Genomic DNA, 24,812 nt, shown 5'->3' with positions numbered 1-24,812 from the left:
AGTGTATCGAAAAGCAAGGAGATTATGTCTTTTCTACATATTAGTTAAAATAAACGTGATAGCTCTTGGTTGGTTTATGTCTTATGATCTGGGAGAAATCTTGTGAAGAGATCTTTTTGTTTTTTTACTAGAAGTGGCATTAATACTATTACTTATCAATCCTAATTCTAATGCAATTTAATCTGTTTATAGATCTGTTAGTGAAACTGTTCAGCGGTGTAAATTTCGCTTGCTTTTGTTCCCATTAATAAGAAATGACTCGGCTTTGTTGTGTAGAAACCGGTGCTCTAATCAATTTACTCTTAGCTTGAGAAGAAACTGCGCACCAGGCAAAGCTGAAGCAATCCCAGGCTCTGTGTGTTTGTGGTCAGACCTGTGGACGGCTAGGCTGCTCCTGCCAGACCTGCATGACTCATCTGAGTCAAGCCTGCATCACAGCTACTGTGTTTTCCTACCGCAAGCCTGCACATGACTGAGACTAATCTACTACCATTACCATATTTATCAAGGATTGTCATGCATTTGAAATAAGTTTGTCCTTAGGTTTATGCTTTGGGAAATAAAATATTGGTTGACAATGGCTTGACCACTGGAGTGTTTTGTATTCTTAAAAATGCATTTCATGCTTCAGGAGCAGCTCATGTTATCTGTGCTAGACAAGAGGGAAATTAATTATATACGTTTGAGTATGCTAATTTATAGCAATTTTATTTGTAAAATTGAATTGTTCTTAATCTTTGATTTCAACTTTTGAAATACAATTGATTTTTGGTGTTTCAAAATCCACACTGGCGCAAAGAAAAGTTGAGACCTCAAAACAGTAAGGGGATGTGATGGAATAGATTTTTGAGTATTCTCAATTTAAAATCATAGCCATTGATACTGTGTTACGTTGGAAGGCTACTTGTGAAATGATCATCTAACTCAAATTCCTAGATTTAGCCAACTTGAATAGTTTTTGTTAACATTACTTAACTTCTCATTGTTAGTCACAAACAAGAACAATTTCAGATAATTCTTTTGTCAACAACACTATTCGCCCACACAAATTTACACCCATGATTGGCTAGTGTTGCGATGATCAGCGTGAAGATGCAAATATACCACCCAGTGCCCACTTAAAGTAGAGCCTATCTGCTCTGCCGGGATTAGAACTCACACTCTCCAAATGAGAATGCAAATGCTTTTGTTTCACCACAATTTTCCATGAAACACAAAATTATTCAGGTTGGCCGAGCTAAAGTCGCGAAAACTAAAAAAAAAAAAAAAGTAAGGTTGCATCATGCTATCTTCATATTTTAAGTGTTCTCAGCTTTGTTATAATGTTTAGAATGTGTGCAACCCCTCCAAAAAAAAAAGAAGAAAAATGAATAACATTGAACTCACAGCTGTTGACTATGACTAACAAGCTCTTATAGGGGTTGTTTTGGGTCTTACTGTTAGTATTGATACTCTTTGCCTTAAGCAGTTCAAATTATATATATATATATATATATATATATATATATATATATATATATATATATATATATTTTTTTTTTTATTTTTTTTTTTGTTTTTTTTTTTTTTTTGTTTTTTTTAATAAAGGTGAACAATTTAGCAACAAGCTGAGCTTCGGTAAATAAACGAGTCAATAGTAAATGGAACGTAAGCCCCTTCATGTGATCCATCAGGCTATGATTGTGGTCTCCAAATACTGGTCTGTCTCAGAAGTGCACTTGATTCTCACCTTAGATGGAATCACTCATCCACACCGACAAACAAGATTAGGGAGAAAGCTTGAATTTAATAGCTGTATAATGAAAAGGTCATGGCTATGAATAGCAAGGAATGGAGAGTAAGAGCATAAAAGACTATTTTGTTGAAGATAAAAAGTAAATGGCATAAATGTCACCATTTGAAAGTATGCAAATGAAATTGTAATAGCATTTTTAGTAGTGCTTCCTACTTGAATGTGGCATTAGGTTAAATATTTATTTGTAATAGAAATGATTTGGCATAATTTTTGCCTGCGTTTCAATAACTACATATATGTTATACGTTTGATAACTAAGTATAAGTTGCATTTCTACTTAAGTTGCTTTGTTATTGTTTCTGAGTTTTGGACCTCTTTTGATACAGCTTGATATTTCTTGGTCCCTTAATTATTATAGGCTGCCCAGACCGTGAGGCAACCAAGCTGTCAAACAGGATAATACTTCCCTCCCCACGCTCCACAGCTGAGCTATTTGATACAGGTAGACTGTATTAGACGGTACAGGTAGACAGTAATGTGTTTTCTCCAATGTCTGGATTTAACACAGAATAAAGTATGGTTACATAGAGATGTATGGTAAAAAAAAAAGATTCAAGTATTGTTTCACAGATATGTATAGTAAAAACACAACAAAAAACTGTAATTACTCAACATACTCTCCATCACAAAAAATGCATTTGCGTCATCGTTGAACCCTCAAATCCTTTTAAATTTCCTTTGTCACAGTGGTTGGTCTCCCCCTGCTTGGTTTGTCTTCAGTGCTGGTTTCCCCTTCTTTAAACTTCTTCATCCATCTGTGCACAGTGCTCTTGTCAGGGGAGTCATCTCCATAAACCTTCTGTACACACAGTACAGTGGGAGACCATGAACTGTGACAAAGGGGATTTTCAACAAGGATTCGAGAGTTGGATCCAACGTTGGTGATAATACAGTTATTAAAAACAAATTGTGCCTACTTTTGCATTATTTTTAGTACAGGCCTCATATTATTATTATTATTATTATTATTCATTCAATTTATATGTTGCTTATCCTGTAGAGGGTTGCAGGAGGCCATCTCCTGGCACAAAGACCATACATCTATAGACACACAATTTGGGAACACCAGTTAAACTATTTTGCATGTCTTTGGACTTTGGGAGGAAACGGGAATACCCGGAGGAAACCCACCAGGTACAGGAAGAACATGCAAACTCTATGCAAACAGACCCGAGGTGGGAATCGAACCCTCAACCCTGGAGGTGGGAGGCCACTATGCCATTGTGCTATTATTATTATTATTATTAACAACAACTCATGAGCAGTGTTGGGTGTTATGCGATACTTTGTAGTACTTTTTTAAACTACCTGTATTACTTTTTTGATGTAACAAGTAATCTAACGCTTTAGGTCAGCTATTAAGTACTCGGTTATTTTTCCAAAAATGTAATCCGTTATTCAGACAATTTATGTCATCCGTAAGTCAGACAGCAGTGATTTCCAATCCATTAGTGTGTGTGTGTGTGTGTGTGTGTGTGTGTGTGTGTGAGATAGGGGTATTAGTAGTTAACAGATTATGGGCCAAACTTCACTGAGTGATGATGGTAGAATAATTATAAAGGTCTTGACTAAAACAACATGCATGAGGAATCACAAAGGAGTTTTAATTTTCTGCTATGGAAAAGTACTAATTTACTTTTATTAGAAAGTAACGCTGTAATGTAACTGTGTTTTAATTACAGTATTTTTGTAATGTAATTAGTTACTTTAAAAAGTAACGACCCCCAACACTGCTCATGAGTACAAACAGTTCTGTAGCTGTTTTTTGAAGTTTCTTTGTAGCATCTGTTCTTGTGCTAATAAATTTAAAGCACCCACTCTTCTGGACACATGCCAGAGTGGGAAATGTCCTCAATTTAAAATAATCCATCTGGCTAAAATGGACAGAAATACAGGTCTTAGGAAAGTCTTTTAAAATGATTCTTTTTTTAAAATCTTTACTTCGTTCACATCAGCATTTTTATGAGGTCATGAGAACTTATTTTAGGATCTGTCACAGTTAAGAGAATATTTTATGTGGTAGGCATGTCAAACTCTGATCTAAACTGAGCTCATCACCTTTCTCCTATTTATCCAGGTTTTAGTCTTGGAGTTTCACAAAATACAGTACTGTGTAACCGTCTTAGGCACATGCATTCCATCAATAAATGCTGTAGAGCTGGAATGTCTTCAAAAACATCTTAAAGCCCAGTAAACAGTAATTGATGGAAGTCAGTATTTGGTGTGTCAACGCTCATAGGGCCTTTAAGTCTCAGGTACAGTTTGTGCAGATTTATAAGAAAATTAGCTACTATGTTTTACTAAGAATCCTGCAGAACCACCCACACTTGTGAGGACTTGGAACGTCTTTTTTGCATTCAAAACACAGCAGATTCCATTTTGTTTTTCTCTAAAAAGTGGTCGCTTCTATAACATGCTGCTGCTTTTCTGGCATACAAATATTTTTCTGTAACTTTTAATTTTGTTGAATGAAAAAAATATATACTAAAAATTCGATACCGAAGCTTGTACTAAAAACACAGGATGCATAAGAGGTTTGCACACTAATGTACCTTAAACTATTTGTTTAAAAGATGCAGTGCATAAAATGTTCTTTTTTTTTTTTTTTTCTCCTTTGGAGAGCTCAAAGGAAACCCATATGGGCATGAGAGAGGGACATGCAAAACTCTGTCCAGATGGTAACCTGAGCTCAGGATTGAGCCTGGCAGCCTGGAGTCAGTCTCAAGGATGAACTGTGCCATCCATATGAGTTTGGGAAATAAAAATGTCACATTTTAAATATCCTTGTGCAACAATGCAGTAATGGTCAATTTATTTCTCTATCAACATTTTTAACATTATGGTTTTATATAGGGTTTAGTCTCTTTCATGTCATTTTGGTAAAGAGGGCAAAATTTAGGTGGTTTTATACACGTGGTACAGTACATCAAAAAAGTTATTTTTTATTATTATTATATTTGTTTATACTATTTTAACTAGGTAACACTCTGATAGAACCCGTAGCCTGTTATAGCACCTTATTCACAAGAAAATCTGACTTTAAATTTCAAATCAATGCAGAAATCCAAATAATTCCGAAGATTTTTCAATAGATTTCTCCCATGTCTGGCCTCTTTGAGTAATTGCCACAGCTATTTTATTAAAGTTACTAAGATTGCAGCATTTAGATTTGAATTAATTTTAAAGTCTAAATTATGCAATCAAGGGAAATGAGTAATTAATTGTGTCAGAGTCTTTGTCTCTCTCTCTCTCTTCCTTTCACACATACACACAAGACTCTTTTTTTTTTTTTTCCTCTCCCACACTGTCTCTGACACACACACACACACACGCACATGCACGCACACACTGGCCAGAGGTGGGATCCCATTATCATTGAGGCTTTTACAAACGGCATAGTTAATTAAAAGTTGAACCGATTGGGCTTCTTACATTGGAGCCAATTATGTCTAGAAGCAGTAACTATTTCATGGCTCTCTGAGGAAACACTTTTGCTCTCACCTTTCAGTCCAAGCCGCAGAAGTAGAGAAGAGTAGAAGCGCATGTAGAGGGCCTTCAGAAATCCTGGAATGAAGAATTTGCTAGCGAAAATATAACACGCGCTCAATAATTTGATTTTAGAAAGCAATTTTCCGCTGTGGCTCATCTCTCCTTTCAGAGGTGCAAACATTCTGGCCTGTACCGCTAGCACTAATTGTGGCTGATGCAGGAGCTGTAATGCAGTAATGCCTTTTCCCAAGAAACAAGATTGGGCCTTTCTCGAAAGATAAGAAAAGAAAAGAACAAATTAACGGAAATACAATTGTTATCCAGTTTCTTTATTTAAAGAAGTTTGAACTCTACCGATTTAACAGTTTGAGGACGGTTTAAGCTAAAAGTGGTATTTGTTTAGCTACATTATGCTGTCTGAGCACTAGGAAACTTTAATTATATGTGCATCATCACTGGGGAAACAGGAAGCGCAGAGAAGGCAAAGATGCAAAATAATTATATGGTTGTTAGAAAACGAAGAGAGTAGGAGAGCGCGGGTACGGGGAATAAAAGCAGGGGCGGGTGTATACAGTATAAATAGCGTTAATGTCTAGTTTTCACAATGTAAAGTGACATTATCTGTCAGCATAGCCTAGATTAAGCGTACCATTTAAAATTGAGGTCTCAAAGTTCGAAAACAACTTACAGGAGCCAGAATTTATCATAGGGAATAGGCAAATGTCTATTTTTAAATCACTTCTGCCTCTTACGGTTGATCTTACGGGTGTTCCGAGCACAAGGTACTGGTTGTGGGGTTTGATTTATGTATCTTTTGTTTGAGGTTCAGCGGTCAAGACTGAACCCAACACTAAGAGGATCGATTGTTGGACTGACAGGAAATGATTGGTAAAGCCCTCACAGATCAATACCGTGTCTCAGGTTTCCTCTCCGTCTCCTCGCCTCCTCCTCCTGCGGCTTTGTCGAACACATTTTCGGCTCGAGAGCCGAAATCAAATACAGCTCCTTTTTACTCAAAGCATTCTTAATGTTTAGGCGATGTTTGGAGCTGCATATTAAAGCCTTACGTGTCCCAAAGTGACCCCTAGACGCCGGAATTAAAGAATAGGCTGAACACAAATTTGCATACGTCTTTGTTTTCAGCTCACCTGTCATTCCAAAAAAGGCCTCTTTTTGCCTGTCTAATTAGCTATTCCGCTGCAGTGTGTGTTCATCATAAAGTCGCCAGAGAACCATGGGTAATAAAAATGTGTTATTGGGAAGGCAACCTCTATTGCTCTTATCTCCCATAAAAAACTTCAGTCTCTTTTACAGGGCCATGAAGGTAGCTTTGCACTGCGGGAAGGGGTGAAGATGGCATGACTGATGCATGCAGATGCTGAAATGAGCGTGATGTAGGAAAGGACCAGGAAGCCAAGTTTGCTTGATAAGTTCTTGTTGCATCTGAAAGATCAAATTTTTTTGTGATTCCTGGATTATGAGTCAAATTAAATTAATTTCAGTCACCCATGATTTCTTATCAGAGGACACTTTTATATCTTATATATTATTTCTGAAATATTACTATAAAAGAATGCTAAAATTGATTTATTACATGTTGCAACAAGCAGAAAGAAAGCAATGAAACACCACTTGACATTAATAAAATATCATCCACAAAAATCTTATATTATATAGATTATGGATGATGATGATTAAAACTGTGAAGCACGTTTTGAAGTATAATTTAAATACTTGATACTTTATCAATTTGACTACCTGATATAAAGCATACAGTCCCCGGCCACATTATAACGAACAATCAAGCAATTTCCAATCAGCCAATCATGTGGCAGCATCACAGTACATGGCATCATGTGAATATGAAACATGAGAATGAGGGGAAAATGTGATCCCAGTGACTTTGAACATGACATGGTTGTCGGTGTCAGATGGCCTGCTTTGAATATTTTAGAAACTATTGATCTGGGATATTCTCACGCGACAGTTTATACTGAACTATGCAAAGCACACACACACACACCATTTTCATCCAGTTCTGCTGACGCTAGCAATCACCTAGTTGATGAGAGAGGTCAGACAGAACTCCTGAAAACAATCTTTACAACCACGATCAGTCGAAAAGCATCTCAGAATGCACAACGCATCAGGCCTTGAGGCGGATGCTTTACAACAGCAGGAGATCACATCAGATTGCACTCCTGTCAGCCATCTGAGAACAGTAATCTGAGCGCACAGGCTGGTCAGTTGAAGATTGGAAAAATGTCTCCTGGTTTGATGAATCTCAGCTTCTTTTGCAAGAAGCAGATGGTGGGATTTGGTTAACAACAGGAATACATGGATTTAGTCTGCTTTGTGCCAACAGGTCAAACTGGTGGCAGTGGTATAATGGTGTGGGGAGAGTTTTCTTGGCACATATTTGATCTTTTATTCTGAGCATTGTTGGGGCAGTAGTGGCTCAGGTAGTTGAGGCTCTGCGTTGCTGATTGGAGGGTCGGATTTTGAGCCCCGTCACCTCTGGGTACCCACTCTTGGTTCCTTGGGCAAGATCTGTAACCGTATGTCCCATACCACCTAGCTACTGCATGCAGGTCTGGTCCCAAACCTGGTTAGAAAATGGGAGGGTTGCAACAGGAAGGGCATCTGGCATAAAACCGGAATGATCAAATGTGGGATCTAAGGGACAAAGTTTAGGAGAAAAATAATCTGAGTATGGTTGCTGAGTAATCTAAGTATTGTTGCTGACCATGTACACTTTTTCAGTACAGTCAATCTAGAGGATAAGCTACTGTAAATAGGCCACTTGTGCACTTCTGGTTAGATGCTAACTGCATTCCGTTGGCTCTGTACATGCACAATGACAAGGTTTAATCTAATCCAATCTAATCTAGTCCAATCTAAAGGAAGAGCTACTTGTAGCATGAAAAGGAATTTCGAACTGCTTTCATGAACATGACTAAGTTCTGTGTTCTTTAGTGCCATCGTATGCATAATAGTCATTTGATGTTTCTAATAAAGTGGCTGGTAATTGTGTATGACAAACCTTTCAGCTCCTTTTCAAACCATTCAACAAACCTTTTGGCAATCAAGTATAATTAACCTGAAAGTACGAATTTTTCATATGTTGTTTCAGATAAGACAGATGTTAGCGGTGTACACACTTCACAGGCAAGATGATGTTCAACTTTTTACATAGAATAACACCGGTACTAACAGAGCATTGAGCCGTTTTTCCTGCAAATGATACAATCTGGAGTTTAAAAACACTGTCTTGAGTGACTTTGGCACCACTGCACCATTCCAGACATTTATGTAAATGTGTACTGGCAGGAACATGCACTAACAGACTGTTAAGCAAAGGCATCCATTCATTCTCCACTCTTTATTTGACATTCTCTCGGACTCCCCACCTTTCCAAACTTTCTGTCTCTTCTTTGCATCCTTGTCTCTGTCCCAGTTCGTACATTCTTCCACTTGTTTTCACAACTCCAGGATAGAGGATGTAGAAATATAATGTTTTAGATCGTCATTATAGATAAAGGCTATGGGTGTGATCTGCTCCTCTCTCGGCAGTGAGATTACAGGCCTGGTGCAGGAACTTTACCTCTGATTGTAGTCTCTTCTCGGTGTGTGTGTGTGTGTGTGATGTTTCAAAGTAAACAGCCTCGAATATCACACAGGTGCTGCTGGGATCTGACCTCTCACTGAATATTTCTGTCACAGACAGATGCACATGGCATGCTTTGTGGGATCACAGCTCACTGCAGTTGCATCTTAGCAGATGTGCTAAGAACAACAAACAGGTTCAATGGGAGTAGAACCATCTTATTTTGCCTTTTAATTAAAATTTTGCATCAAGTGTGAGAAGAGGGAAACTATTTGCAGTCATGTGGAACTTGAACTGTATACTTTAACATCTGTAAACAAACTTGGCACTGATCAGCAACAAATCCGAACACAGGGCAATTGTTACCCTGCCAGACTGTGTGTGTCATTTTCTCATTACATCATTCGGTGAACTCAAAAGCGGCTAAGTTTAATCATGCGGTCTTTGCAGTGCATTACTACTCAAAATCCCAAATAACAACTTTTCTATTTGATGCCAATGTTCTGCATTATACATTTAACTAGTAAGCACAGGAACATTAATAATATTTTTTTTTAAAAAGGAGCCATGCTTCCTTAAACACAACTTTGGCAGTTTACTCTTTAGTTAACCTATATATGAGAAACCTTTCATGAGGGGTGGTCCAAGTCAAACTGGGACTTATGATGAAATTTTCCATGAATAAAGGCAAAAAAAGCATAGAAACTACTGATATTAAATATTACACAGCATATATTTAACTAAATTAAATATTTGAATGGTGCAAATATCTTAAAGAAAGTCATACGTTCGTAAATGATTATCCCGCCCAAGGTGTCTTGGACTGCTGGAATGCAGAAGAGATCATTCATAGAGTGGAACACCTGATCATTAAAATTCTAGTAATAAATTGTCGCCAATTGTTAGTGGGAACTGTACACACAGTCATTCATCATCACATGCACGTTACAGGAACTCGGTTGGAAGTTCTTGCCACATCCCCTGTACAGTCCTGACCTCGCTCCAAGAGATTTACACATGTTTGAGTCATTAAAGACGTTTCTGAGAGGCCAGCATTTCAGACACGACGCAGGCAGCCTGATCATGGCTCTGGTGTACTGAGAAAACCTTGATGGTATCCAAGCACTAGTGAAGCGCAAGAGATTATATACAGAAATAAAGGTAGTTTTTACTTTTATAACTCTGCTCTGTTATTCTGCAAAATCCAAAGACTCAGTTTGACTTAAACACCCCTTGTTCTTATTGACTGCTCACACACCCAACCTCACCCAATTTGCCAAAACTTAAGTAAAGTACAGTGCAAATATATATCAGATGAGGGTAAACTGTGACTAAATTATAAATGGCACTAGACGGGGCATTCAGCTTCAGTCTATGTAGGACCAAAACCCGGTAAATAGTAAGTCATTTGTGATTTATCCTAGAAGATGACATTTTGCTAGTAAGAAATGTAAGATCAACTTGGCGATCAAAAGCACTGATGTGAGTCAGTCACTGGTTTAATCCTGATCTTCGGTTATTACAGTATGTGTTAGTTTTAAGAAGAGCGCCCGAAAGTTTTAAGATGAATTAAAAGAAGGTCTCTTAAGTCACATACAGTACAGTCCAGTACATCAAAAGAACCAGTCATTAAGATATAAGTCATAGAGCGACAGACAGGCAGACAGACAGACAGACTGCATTTTCTGGTTAAACTAAAGGGTGAGTTGTTTATGTATATTCATCTGGAAACAAGCTGTGTTACCACATAAGAAATTAGGAATGCAATGAGGTGGTTGTTTAATAGGCATAGAGGCATGGGAAAGTTCGCATTATATTATAAAACCTGACTGTGAGTGCATGTGTGTGTGTGGGATAAATTGAACTGTTCTGTCATTCTGGGTTTGGTTTTCTGGGATGCCTGCTGATTAGTGGATGGCCAGAGATAAATTGCCTCCAGATATAATAAAAGTGCAAATGTGTGTACATGGTGAGCTGTGATAGGTTAATGTCCCATCCAGGATGTAGTTCTATCTGACACCATGTGTTTCCCAGATGGGCTTTGAGTCCACCATGACTCTGACCTAGATATATCAGTTACTAAAGTTAAATTGGTGAGTGAATGGAGGAATAAACAAACAAGAAACTTTGGGAGATGGTTGCAACCTCCGTTTGGCTGATTGATGGTTGTAACCACTGTATGTTTTGTATCAGTGGACACATCAATCAGGATGTTATTGCAATTGAGTGTGAGCAGTCTCTGGTCTGAGCTATTTCAGCTCAGTCATATGTCCCGGCTCAGCTCACATCTAGTCTAGTGTGCTAAGAACTTTACCTACTAAGTTGATTTAATGTTTTTGGTGAGGATGAAGAAAGCTAACTACACTACTCTGGGTGGTGTTGTGTTCAGATAGTTTAGCTTATCACTAAGTAAGGATGTTTCAGTTATGTTACGTGCACACTTCTGGTTTTATTTGTCAGTTTTTAATGCTGAACTGTACTGTTTTGCTAGTACTCTTTTCACCCTGGTGCAGATAGACAAAGAAAGGGGACTTCTTTCCATATTTGTATTTGCTTCCTTGTTAGCTGCTAACTGCAGCTAGAGTCCAGTATCTTTCCCTGGCAAGAGTACATTTTTGGCAATGTATGGGATTTGTCCCCAGCTGTAGTGTGCGTAGCAACTGCAATGCTTGACAGTTAGCATTTCTAACAGATGGTTCCTTGCAAATCCAACCTGTTTCACTCCATTCTCAAGCACATTTTACTGGAAAAGATTGAAGACTTACTGAACTTCAACCAATATTTTGTTGGATTTAATTTTTCCTCTTTTAGAAATCAGTGATCGAGTACCATAATCACAGTAAACAAAAAAAAAAACCTGACATAATGAGTCATAGTACATATAGATCACTTTTATCCATAACCTTTGGTATATGGTTAATTTTCCTGTATATGAAAATAAAAAAACAAAAAAACAAATCCCACATGGTTGCTCTGAGAGTCCTTGATTCAGCAAAAAGAAGCAGCGGTATATCACCTCACTAAATGATCGGATAGATCCCATCAAACAGTTTATATCTCCCTATCCATACTGAACAAAAAGAGCTGTTTTTTAGTTGAGGAAGACTTCATTTATAATTGATGTACCCGAGTCTAAGAGGGGAAAGACGGCAGATAGGTAGAGGGAGCAACGCACAGGGTCTATTTTAATTATAGATAAAGAGATGAATACCATCGTCTGCTGTGTAATTGCCTATTGATGTGCAAGAAAAAAAAATGCATTGCCTACCTGTGCTGTGTGGAGTTCAGAATTACAAATTAGAGCATTTACATTTGGGGGAAAAACCTCCATGTTCCAAATGAAGCCACAATAGCCTAAGCAAAATATCTGGTTGCTAGTGATCCATGTTTTGCATGTTTTCCACATCAGTGTTGAAGCACCTGTCCAAACTCTTTTTTGTGTTTGTGTTAAAGGATTTTGTTACACTGGACTAACAGTGTCGACAAAAAGCAGATCAGTGACTATTAACGCTCTTATCATTAGACTAGTAAACTGTAGCACTATTCATAAGGCTTTTGTAAGCTTTCAGTATCGTTATTCTCCGCATCATGTAGAGCTCTTTATAAGTCGCTGTCAATCATACAGCTTCTGATCCAATTGAACATGGTCCATGTAGCCCTTTCTACAACATTGCCTTAGCGCCTGATCCCTTTGATCTGATTACTGTGCTCAGCGCACAATCTAATCAAAAAGATTTGTGCGCTCATTTTAATGCAGCTACAATATCCGAATCCTCTTTTGAGATTTCTTTTCTAAAGGATGATACGTCTGCTGCATACATCAGGACAGTGTTTATCCTACAGAGAGATCTAATGCTATTGCCAGCTTGCCCACCAAGTGAAAGGACAGTAAAAGCTGAGCAAACACAGATGTTTCTGTTCACATCCATTTTTTATAAAGTCTGATCCCACAGGAAACTTGTAAATTTCATATGCTAGACACATTTAGTTGCCAGGTGTTGAACAGGCCTGATGTTTATCTCAATTAAAAACAATTCCTGATTAATTGTGCGCATTCTTTAAAAGCCACATGGTATAATTTTGCCTCTGTTCACAAAGAATGATATCTATTAACATAAGATTTGCAGTTCCATCCCATAAGATGGCATTATGTTACTGTTTAAAATCAACCCAAAAGTCAAAAAGTATGCACATGGCACATAAAATAGAAAATCTGCTATAAAGAAGTACTGTTCTATTCGTATATGTTAAGATTTAGATTCTTTTCCTATTAACCACTTAATAAAGCGGCACACTGGCTTGGTGATTAGCAATGTCGCCTTGCACCTCTAGCGTCCGGGTTCGGTTCCCACCAGATTCCCGTCTCTGCGTGCATGGAGTTTGCATGTTCTCCCCATGCTCGGTGGGTTTCCTCTGGGTACTCCGGTTTCCTCCCACAGTCCAAAGACATACAGATTAGGCTAATTCTTGTTCCCAAAATTGGCCGTAGTGTGAGAGTGCGCATGTCTGCATTTGCCTTGTGATGGATTGGCACCTTGTCCTGGGTGTACCCCGCCTTGTCTCCTGGGATAGGCTCCAGGCCCTCCCGTGACCCTGTAAGCAGTATAACATGGTACTGTATAGACGATGAGTAAGACGGCGACCACGTAAAACCATGTAGATCCTTCTTGCATTGCATGAGCTTTATTATTGAAATTACTGTAAGTTATGAGGTGCATAATCTAATATTGTTTTTAATGGTTGCTATTTAGCATTTATATTTAATGTTATATAAACCTTTGCATTGACAATGCAGAATAAACTGTAGACAATACTAAGTTCGTATTGTGCCTTAGTTGTTCAACAGCTAATTCAGTCTCTTTAGCCACATTAAGAACATTAGGAAATATTTTAATAATTTAAATGATGCAGTGAGCATTAAAATTTATATGTATACAGTGCATAAGCAAATTAGAAATCTTTTCAAACCCCATGCAAATGTTCTGAAGTCAGACAATGCAGGGGAATGATTCATTTGCATAAAGTTGCGCTCTGCAAAATCTTTGAGCCAGATTTTATAAGTGGCCACATTCCTCATTGGAAATCTTCATTATCTTTGATGCACACTTCCCTGACATCAATAGCACCTCAATACACATAGTGGTGCTGTTGGCCAAGTTAGCCTTGGCAATGACAGTGATGAATTACAAGCATTCGGTTACTCCACACCAGCGAGGAGTGTCTGCTGATTTTAGTGTTTGTAGTTTTTATATTCAGGCCAAGTGTCTTATATGCAGATGATAACCGTATACATTTTGTGTCTCACTTTGTGCACATATATATATGTCCTTTTTTAGTATATGGGTGTGTGTGTTCGTGTGTATGTGTGTGTTTTGAAACACACATTTGGGAAATAGAAAAATTCAGCATTAGATTCTGAAAAACCCGCTTTGAAACTCCCCCCCACACACACAAGCATTTTTTATTTATCACATTCTCTAAATAACTAATAGAAGTGGCCAGTCGTGAGTGTTCGCTGATATCTGGGTCACTGGATTCTGAGCATGGCTGAGAACAATAGGGTGCGTGAATACGTCATGCAGAGCGGGTGTGAATCAGAGCAGATACAATCACAGGTGTCCAAACACCTTTCTTTCTTGCTTTCTTACTCCCACACATGCTGTAACATTTAGTGTCAAAATCTTCTCCCAGAACCTCTTAGTTTTTTGGGATCGGGCAAATCGCTAAAAAAGAGCAAGTCATTTCAGGTGGTGTCCATGGCAACCGCAGCCCAGACTGAAGACTTTTGTTTTGAGTATTGTTTTGTGCCAGTTAGGTTAATAGTATTTTAAATGTTGAGATAATTGATCCGATGAAAGTCAACAAGGGCACACTGAAGCATCAACTACTCCTCTGATTCCTAATTGGCTTGCTTCCTAGGTTGTGATTCTAATGATGGTCATATACTATATTGTGCTGACACAGAACTCGATTTTTCACTGATTTGCAGAGTGTACTGAGCATTTTAATCGTGTACGTTATCTAAATTATTACATTAACCTAACGTTAAGGGAGAGCTAATTATCCTAGTTTAGAAGATGTTTGTGGCCTTAATTAAAAATGATCTATAGCAAGTTCTCAATACCACGTGTTAATAATCTGTAGCAGCAAACAGAATATTAGTATTAAACTTTACATTATAATTTTTGTGTCTTTATCTTATGTAAATCTGTTATTATGTATTATGTAGGATATTTCTTTACTCACACACTCCATGAGTAGTTCAATTTCAATCTTTTTCTCATTGCCACCAACTGTTACATGCTTTTTATAGCCAAAACAAAGAGCTGGCCTTCTGCCTTGCTCAACATTTCTTCTTCCCAGAGCTATCCTGTTTTGTCCAGGAGCCATTAAACAGCACTCAGCGTCAGTGCTGAAGTTTTTTTATAATGTTCTTTGTCAAGGCTAACAATGATAAGTGTGCAAATATACAGAACCTGAAGCACACAGTGATTATCATTATAATACAGTCCAAGCCCGACACACCTGTAATGTTTTATGTTTTTCCAGGAAGCGATTACTACCTTTATTAGGATTACTCAGTGGTGACAAAAAAAAACTGAATAGGATTGAATAGGATTATATGAGCATGGATGAACTGTCGATTTTGCCCAGTGAAGTGGTAACATGGGTACACCGGTTTATATGATGGGTAAAGTTTACACCAACACCCACCAGGTGGTGCTACAGCTATAAACTTCCTCCCAAGAGAATAAGCCGTGATTAAAACTAGTGTTTAAGCGCAGCATGTTTTCACACCTGCCTCATAAGCCCTTATACCTAATCAAACACACTCATGCACACCTTTTGTCTGGCAGTGTTGACGGGTGTAATTCAATTGGGGTTTCAAATTCCTACTTATAATTTTTTTCCCCCCTAAAGTAGGAAAAAGTAATTACCCGAGGTAATGGGGATTCATGCAAAGCGTAAGCAGAAATGCAGATGTGTTTGGGAACAGTGGTCTCGCTTTATGACTTCTTTTTAAATGTTTCCAGAAATATTTTCCCTCCTTTCCAACCATGCCATTTGCACCAAACATTAATCATCTTGGGTTTGAAGATCAGAGTTGCTTAGCCTAAACAATACCAACTAAAGCAACCCCAGATTCTAACACTTCATTAAGAGGGTTGTATTGAGGTCGTAATTGATGATGAATCCATCTCTTACGCACTTTCCCTTCTTACCCTGGGTCAGTCTGAACTCATCACACCATGTGACCCTTTTTCCATTGCGCCAATGTCCAATCTTTATACTACATAGCAGACGACAATGATTTGCTTTAATTAGACACATTAAACATATTTTTTTTTTCTTATGTAATTTCTTGTAGTGTGGTTTCCACAAAGCTGTTTGTCCCAATTCAGTGAGTTCTCATCACATTGTTCATGTGGAAATGCTTTCTTTCTTTAAATTCAAGTTCCAGTCAGGAAGCATATATAAAATTAGCATCTGTAGACTGTATTTATTTGGAGCATTGCTAAAAACATGTCATCTACAAATTGTAAAGAGAACAAGATAAAGATTTTGCCTAAGGATATTTCCAGCAACAGATCAATAGTGAAAAGTGTTGAACATCTAGACATTAGAAAACTAGTTTTGTACATAGATTATACTTCATAAATATATTGCTTTTTTTCTTATTTAGTATGCATGGATTAATATCCAAAAATCTGTCATCGAGCTCATTTTGTTTTTGTAAATTGTGCTGCTAGTGAACATGAGCTTTATTTTTAGGCATGTACTGGATTTTGTGTGGCAAGTGCACCAAGGAACAGGGAGAGAAAGAGTGTTATCACTGATGAGTAGGTGGTGAAGCTTCATTAGTCACATTGTACGCTTTTGTCAAGGGCTTGAACTTGAGGTGACCAGCTAGAGGAAGCAGTGAAGCGATAAGGAGTGAGGCTTAGATGTTCTGTTTAAGTGTGCACTGCATCATGAAGTTGTCTGAGTGTTTATGCAGAATTTAAGGGCATAAAACTAATGAATGTGAGAGTCACTGAGTATGTTTTGCATGTAGAAAAAAATATTTGATCATGACATTTTAATAAGTGAAAAAAAGACAAAAATAAAAGGATGTAAAAAAAAAGTACAAACTTTTGTGTTACATTTTTAGAAAAACATTTTAATGGGAAAATGTGTAGCTACTTAGTGGTCATTGGTTCAATGGCGAATTTGTCACTTATAGATTATTGCACAGTGAAAGTCTTTATTCTTATGTTAGTAGGCAAAGCATGGGATTAGCCATTTTGTAGCCCCCTCTCCCAGAGCAGACAAAGGCCTTGTTCAGTTGTCCAACAGCAGGAACCTAGCAGAGCTGTGGCTTAAACCTCCGACCTTCAAATGACTGAGCTTTACCGCACTAAGATACCAGCGCCCCGCGATTTTTGCGATCATGTAAAACAATCTTTTTGGAGAAGAAAGGTCAGGTTCATGTTCATGGTTGAGGTCAATGCATCTTGTTGCATGTCTTCCTCATCATCTTGATCAGTCCATCGTCCTGATCATGATATCCTTCTCTAGTGATCATTCTCTCCTTGTTATATGTTCAAAACATGCAAGTTTCATCTTCATTTTGTGTGCTTTCAGTGACTTGATGGTGGCTTAATCTCTTCAATAACTGACTTATCGTCTTGCTGTCCACAGGATGCATAGAATCTTTCGCCATATGTCACTACTGTGATAATCAAGTCCTATTTCAGTCTCTACTGATATATCTTTTGACTGGAATACACAGTCACGACTTCACAGACGACTTTCCCGTTTCTGTTCTTCTGTTTCTCTCTTGTGTGGATGCTGTGTCCGAGTTCTCAATTGATCCTAGGAAGATGAAGATGTCGACCACCTCAATCTCTTATCCCATCTATCTCAAATCTATCCACGTTAGTTTTGTCTGCTTTTCCACATTCAGCTGCAGTATCCATCAGGTTTTACTGAGTAAATTAGACAAATTTACTAGTTTCATCCACAAATATTAGATGCTGATAAGTAGATACAGTGTGATTGTACAGTAAATGATTTGGTAATATTTTTTATATTAAATTGCTAATGCATAGAAATCAACATGGCCATGTGTGAACCAGCACCCAATTCATTGCTGTCTGGACTAGGATTTTTATCATGAATGCAAACGTGTAAAAATTTTATTACAGCAGTCAAACAGAGAATATTATCTTGTCTGGATAGAGCTATTGTTCTTTGTCGCCATTATGTGGATGTCTGTGTAAATTACGCCTGTGATAATGACCAACCTTGGCTCGGCTCTTCTTTCTCTGTTTCCGCGCATTGTATAACAGGGACATGGCTAGAGATTATAGGGTCTTTCAAAACCTAAATTTTTTGATAAGGCCAACCCTTTTCAACTGCTATCGCATTTTTAAGTGCACTCTTCCACCCCACCACCACCACCCCATGCCAAAGTAACATTTTATATCTTCAGTCTGATATAAGCATTTGTAATGTACATTTTAATAGACAAACTTGATTTTTTTCCCCCCATTATACTTGTGAATGCTAAAATTATTATAAGAAATGATGTTTGTGAGTATGCTGAAAGCTGAGGGACTAAAGAATAATAAGAACTTGAGGAGTGGGGTTATTTTGAAAATGATGGCATTAAGCATGTGAGTGCACTTTGAGTGCCCCGGTAAAGTCAACTTAAGTGAAGACAGCTGAAGAAGTAAATGTGCATAAAATTCTTCTGAAGTGAAGGGCAGATGTTGATCAGAAATGATGGGAAGAGGCAGAGAGAGAATAAAAAAGAGGCCAGAAGGACAAAATGTTACGATTTTAAAAAAAAGTTAAAGAAAGGGTCAAAAAGGGACCGTCTAGCTTAACTCGCCGGCTCGTGGGTTTATGAGAACACAGTTTATAGCAGCCTCGGTTGGTGAGAAGGATGGTTTTGTTCTTTACTCTCTGTTCGTATAGCGACAGATAAACTACAGCAATCATTTAGGAAAAACAGGAGGAGAAAAAAGAGAGACTGTATCGTTATGAGCATAAGTGATGAGAGGCAGGGAAGGATCGGTGAGGTGTGAGCTCCCAGGAGCCTGTTTTAGTTGGTCATTACTGAAGTTCTTGGTAGGAAACAAAATTGATGTTCTTCAGATATTTCTATATTGTGTTTTATTTATGATTCTATGGTTATTTTCGGTACATTGTTCAGCAGTGCGTTATTATAATTTCTCTATGTTCCTCCTAAATAATGTTCTATAAACTGTTGTGCAGACATTAATATTCTCTTCTTCTACTTCTTCTTCTAAAGTTACCGTGAGAGTAAATTGACTACATGACTGAATTAATAATGTTTTATGCCAACAGTCTCTCGATGAGGCCTAATTTGGCTCTTTTCTAGTAGAGGTGGGAATCTCTAAGCGTCTCTATTTAATTCCAACACAGTGTGATAATCAGTTCTTTATGCTTGTTGGATCTTAGGAGTTTTTAATGGCAGATGTGATTTACAAGATGACTGCTTGATGCCATTAAAATTTCATAATAAAAATCTTATTACTCTTAAAGAAAAAACACTATGTCTCTTTATGTACAGTGCCCTCTGTGAAGTATAAGAACAACAAGACCTATTCTTATGTTTTTTTCCACACACTGAATCACACTTATCATGAACATGACTGTCACATTGGGCTTGCAATGATTTCTTTGAGCGATTGTTTTTCTAGGGTAGAACGATTGTACAAAAATGTATCTTCAACAGAAGAAAGCACAAAGAATTTGGGGCACAAGTTGTAATTCATTTAGGGTTTTCCCAGTTTTCAGAGTAGAAATTATGCATATAGGGGGTCAAGTATATATATACGTTTATGCAGCACAGATTATATTTGGTTGAATGTCCAACAGCAAGTATCACCTTTAGTAGATGCTTTTCGAAACAATTAACAAGCTTCTGATTTCAGGTTGGATGTTTAAGCACTCTTTTCAGCAGAATTCTTCTTGGTGTTAAATTTATACTAAGTTCTAAGCATGGTGCACAAATAGAGAAGTTTGCCCGCATTATCCATTTCACAAAAAGCTTTGATATGTGTGAAACATTAAAGTTTGTCCAAACAGCCCCAAAGCACGATGCTACCACCACCATGCTTAACAGCTGCTAAAGTTGTAAACCATTATTCCTCCAAACATACTTATGATCAGAAGACTTTGTCAATGTGGTCAGCTAAAAAGTTTAGTCCAGCTTAAAGGTAACGGTTTTGGATCCCAGGTTTCTTTCTCGGACAGCAGCATTTCATCTCACAGTGATGTAAAACTTGCTTGAATAAAGACAGTGACACTGATGTTCCAACTACTTTCAGTTCATGGCAATCCTGTGCTTTAGCAGATAAAGTGATGGAAAGGTCAAAGTATGAAGAAGGAAGAAAGAAGGATCTGCTCAAGATTGATCCTAAACATAAGAGGTCATTGATCAAGCATAGTGCGATGGCTTAGCCTTGCTTGGCTGCTACTGAAATGGGCTCACTAATCTTTATTGATGGTGTACCTCATGACTTCATTAAAAGAATAAGTCAGAGGCTCTTTTGACCTTAACCCAACTGTGTATCTAGTTCACCTAATGAAAAGGAAACAATCAACAGGCAGAAACACCTAAAACAGACAACAGACATCTTAGATGCTGCAGTACAGGCCAGGAAAAGCCTCATTAAAGCAATAAAAAAAGTTTGGTGATGTCATTCGGTCACCAAGCAAGTGATATGTTACCTTATATGGAATGTAATTTACTTTAATATACTATTTGTCCCACTACCTTAGCTAACCTAAAATAAGCTGGTCTGCCACTAAAGATAACAAGTTGTCTAACACATTTACACAGTATGTATCAGAATTTTTTTTTTTTTTTATTCTGACGATGGTCTTAGAATTTGGGTTTGAGCTGTAATTTCTACTGAAAAAAAAAACAAAACAAAATAATTAATCTTACCGTTCCAGTAGTTTCAATATGGACTGTATTTTTAATCATGTACCAGTGTTTTAATTAACTATCAAAGTATACGCCATGAAAGTGATAACCCATTTAATTAGTTAATCATTTGCAATAAGCACTTATGAGAGTCACCGTTTTACTGTGATTGTTCTACATCACCATTATGCGGTCCCCATTTATTGGGAATTATACCTAGGGAATAGGAAGCGATTTTGGAATTTGGACCAACTGAATTTATAAAATCTAGCTACATAACTGTGATAAGAAAACATTGCTATGGATAAATAAATAACAATAAAATTTCAATTTTAATGAGGTATGCCTCTTTTTTTTGTATTCATGAATTACACATTTATTTACCAAATGGTTTAAATAATTATATTCAATCTATGAACCTTTTTTAACGGTCATATACTGTAATTTTTTTTTTTAATCACAAATGTTGGTTCTGTATGTGTTTTATTTAAAATGAAAAATGCATGCGTTAATTCATAAGATAAATACTAATTATGAAATTTTGTACATTAAATTGAACGAAAATCAATCCAAGTCCACTCCATATGAATATATCTCTTTTTTCACTGGAACCACTTAATATTAAAAATCTGCTGTTTTTCCTCTTTTCTCAGTGTACATGCTGTCAACTAACACACACACCTTTGCTAATTCATTACTCAATCTTACGCACCACTTAGACCATCTGTAGTAACAGATACCAGGATTTATTAAGCTTAATATCTTTTAATTCGCTGGCCTGGTTGCGTTATGGTAAAAAGACAAAAATGATTAGCTAATTATGTTCTTTGGGAGCAGATGTGACATAACCATATATATCAAAACGAGAGACTATTAACTGGTGGTTTAGCTGTAGTTCACACTGATATCAGCAAGACTAGACCTGCAATTAATCTCCTGATTCATAGCTCGCTCCTGTGCGTATGCAAGCACACTTCCCATATCATTTTATGAGTGACAAATAGTACAGCCTGAAAGAAGTGTCTGGAGACAGATAAGTGTACAGAGCCATGATGAACTGTATTAAACCACTTTTGGCTGTTAGTACTGGCAGTGGCAACTCCTTGGCTGTTCTAACACTGACAGGCAGGCATCCATGTCATGGCGCATCACCCCAGCATCACAGTCTTCCTCTCCTCACACATCTCTCCAGTCCTCCTCCTCAGACGCAGCTGAGTGTAACCCAGGCAGAGGCAGGTGTCAATAGCGGAGGACTGAAAGACATGCTTAAGGCGGTGAAGCATCCAGCCTCTTCAAAAGAAGCGTGCATGCCATTGAACAGATAATTAACTTAATTGTTGGTTTATTTGAGTCGGGATGTAATGATCCAGCACACGAAAAACTGATGAAAGTAGGAACGGAACATCTGGTATGTCTATGACTGAGACAGCCTGCTGCTCCTGCTCAGAGTTGAAATCAAGACATTTCTCTGGGAAAACAAAGCTGCTCAGTATTAGTGTGCACTGGAGCTGTGGGGTTTAATCAGCTTTGAGTGTGAAGTAAAAAATACCGTGAAAGTGACCTTTAACTAGGGGAATATTTTGACTTGGAGGTGCTGACTGTTTAGTCTAAACAGAATAACTGTTGCATTTTTCACAGTCCGGGATTTGGTGAAGCATAAAAAGCAGATGTGGTAAATCCATATATTTACATGCAAATTCGAGATTGTTAAACCAGCGAGTAGGCATTTCCTTCCAGCACGCTTTTTCTCCTACACTTCTGTCTTTCTTTTTCTCTTCGTTCGGCCACAGTTCAGGCTTTGATGTTGCCCTGTTTTGAACCGAGCTGAATAAAATTCCTCTTTAAGTGAGCAAGTTAAAAAATGAAGGTGAAAAAAAGGTTTTCTCCGGTTAGAGCACAGGGTTGCATGTTTTCCCTTTTATTTAAAACTGTTTTTTTTAGATGTCTTTCAGGACAAATGTAAAGTGTATTGATCTGAAAGAAATGGTAATGTCATCTGGGGTGCTTTGGTCTTGTGGCTCTGGAAGTATGCCATGTTTTGTCACTGGCGTTTTCTATCAGGAACTGATTGTAACTGCTCCAGTATATTGAAGCCAAATATTTTCTTACGGGAAAAAACATGAAGGAAGGCTTTTGTATGCTTCCCATGGAACTTGTGCTTCTCTTATCTTGAAGATAACTCTTAAAAATACCAGTCTGATGGCCTTGTGTACAAGATCAAAAATGTATCTCTAATGTATTCTTCCATTTTTTTTGTCTTACTGCAGATTTCTTGCAGACCAGAGGTTACCCATTCTCCTCTTTCTCCTGCCCACCCAAGATGGCCTGCCATGAGTGCCACTCCATGCTGCCAGCCTGACTGTGCCCTGGCTCTGTGATCTCCGTGAGAATTTTCCCCAGTGCACTGCTACAACGCCACCAATTACCATTCCCATCTGTTGGCTGCCTTTCTCCCTGCTGCTCTCCCTGTCCATGGCTGCCTTGCTGGGATCTGTGTTCCTCCTGGTCCTACAGACATATGCTGCCCCTCCAGAGTTTATCCAGATGTGGCCCAGTGTGCCAACCTCAGGCCCTGGATATCTGGTTAATGAGACAGTCACGCCATCCCTGGTGCCCCCACCTGGCACCAGTAAGCACCTCCCTCACAGCATCATTATTGGGGTCCGTAAAGGTGGCACACGTGCTCTTCTGGAAATGCTTGACATTCACCCTGAAGTTGCAGCTGCAGCTACTGAAGTTCACTTCTTTGACTGGGATGAAAACTATGCCAAGGGCCTAGAGTGGTACCGTGACCTCATGCCGTATTCATACCCTCACCAGATCACCATCGAGAAGACGCCAGGCTACTTCACCTCGGCTTCAGCTCCAGCTCGTATTTGTGCCATGAACTCCTCGATTAAGCTCCTGCTCATCTTGAGAGACCCAGTTGAGAGAGTCATCTCAGATTACACGCAGGTGTATTTCAACCGGCTGGAGAGCCACAAGCCTGTGCATGCCATAGAGGACATGCTGGTCCGGAACGGGGCCCTTAACACCCGATACAAGGCCATCCAGCGTAGTCTCTATGATGTGTATATGAGGAACTGGCTCCTGCACTTCCCACTGGACCAGATTCACATTGTGGATGGAGACATGCTGATTCATAACCCCTTGTCAGAGCTGCAGAAGGTGGAGCATTTCCTGGAGCTGCCGCCACGGATAGTGGCTTCCAACTTCTACTTCAACCAGACCAAGGGCTTCTACTGCATCCGCAGCGATGGCAGAGAAAGGTGCCTGCATGAGTCCAAAGGGCGACCCCACCCTCTTGTGAACAGCACTGTCCTGGAGCAGCTTCGCTCCTACTTCCGCCAGCACAACCACAATTTCTACCAGCTGGTTGGACGCACTTTTAACTGGGGCTAGTGCAGGGGAATAGCTCAGCCTGTTCCTAGGTTCTTTGCCAGTAGTAAAGGTTCCTTGCCAGCTAATAAATTTATTGGCTGATTAACAGTAATGATGAGCAAGAGTGCAGATGGAAGCCTTTGAACTCGTATTGCGACTGCAGAATAACTTTGCAATGATAAAATTGTAATCATTAAGAAAATATTTATAAATGAATATACACAGTGGGAGTGTCCCAGAGCTTTGATCAGCTATACCATAAGCAAGATACTGAAGGGAGCAAACAATTTTGTGAACTCATGGGCCTTTTTTTCTTTATTTGATATTCTTGTACTTGATAATAAATGGTATTGTTTCCAAAATTGGAAATTGGATATCCAGTGTTCTCTCATTTTGTTTATTTAGATACCTATCTGCATGCGTGTGTGTGTGCGTGTGTGTAAAAGACAGAGATAGAGACAAGGTACGGTAGACTTTGAAAAGTACCAGGGGTAGGAGATGAAAATTATTCTGCAAAACAGGTAGCCTGGAGCAATGCTTTAGAGGAACAGGAACCCTTAATAGGCTGAGACGTGGAAGTCAGTGCCTGCAGCCTC

The 24,812-nt window shown here is 38.4% G+C and overlaps 1 protein-coding gene across 1 annotated transcript in view; it reads left to right on the top strand.

The window, feature by feature from the left end:
• Positions 1–24,590, top strand: part of hs3st1l1 (heparan sulfate (glucosamine) 3-O-sulfotransferase 1-like1) — a 43,675-nt gene extending 19,085 nt beyond the window's left edge. Inside the window, exon 2 of the mRNA XM_053502447.1 lies at positions 23,103–24,590. Coding sequence (XP_053358422.1) covers positions 23,308–24,237 — 930 coding nt within the window. The 5' untranslated portion in view covers positions 23,103–23,307 and the 3' untranslated portion in view covers positions 24,238–24,590. The remainder of the gene's footprint in view (positions 1–23,102) is intronic.
• Positions 24,591–24,812: the final 222 nt, after the last annotated feature.

This window comes from Clarias gariepinus, chromosome 8 (genome assembly GCF_024256425.1).
Source record: "Clarias gariepinus isolate MV-2021 ecotype Netherlands chromosome 8, CGAR_prim_01v2, whole genome shotgun sequence".
Classification (NCBI taxonomy): domain Eukaryota; kingdom Metazoa; phylum Chordata; class Actinopteri; order Siluriformes; family Clariidae; genus Clarias; species Clarias gariepinus.
The sequence above is the reverse complement of the archived record's forward strand: the minus strand, read 5'-3'. Positions and strand labels throughout refer to the sequence as shown.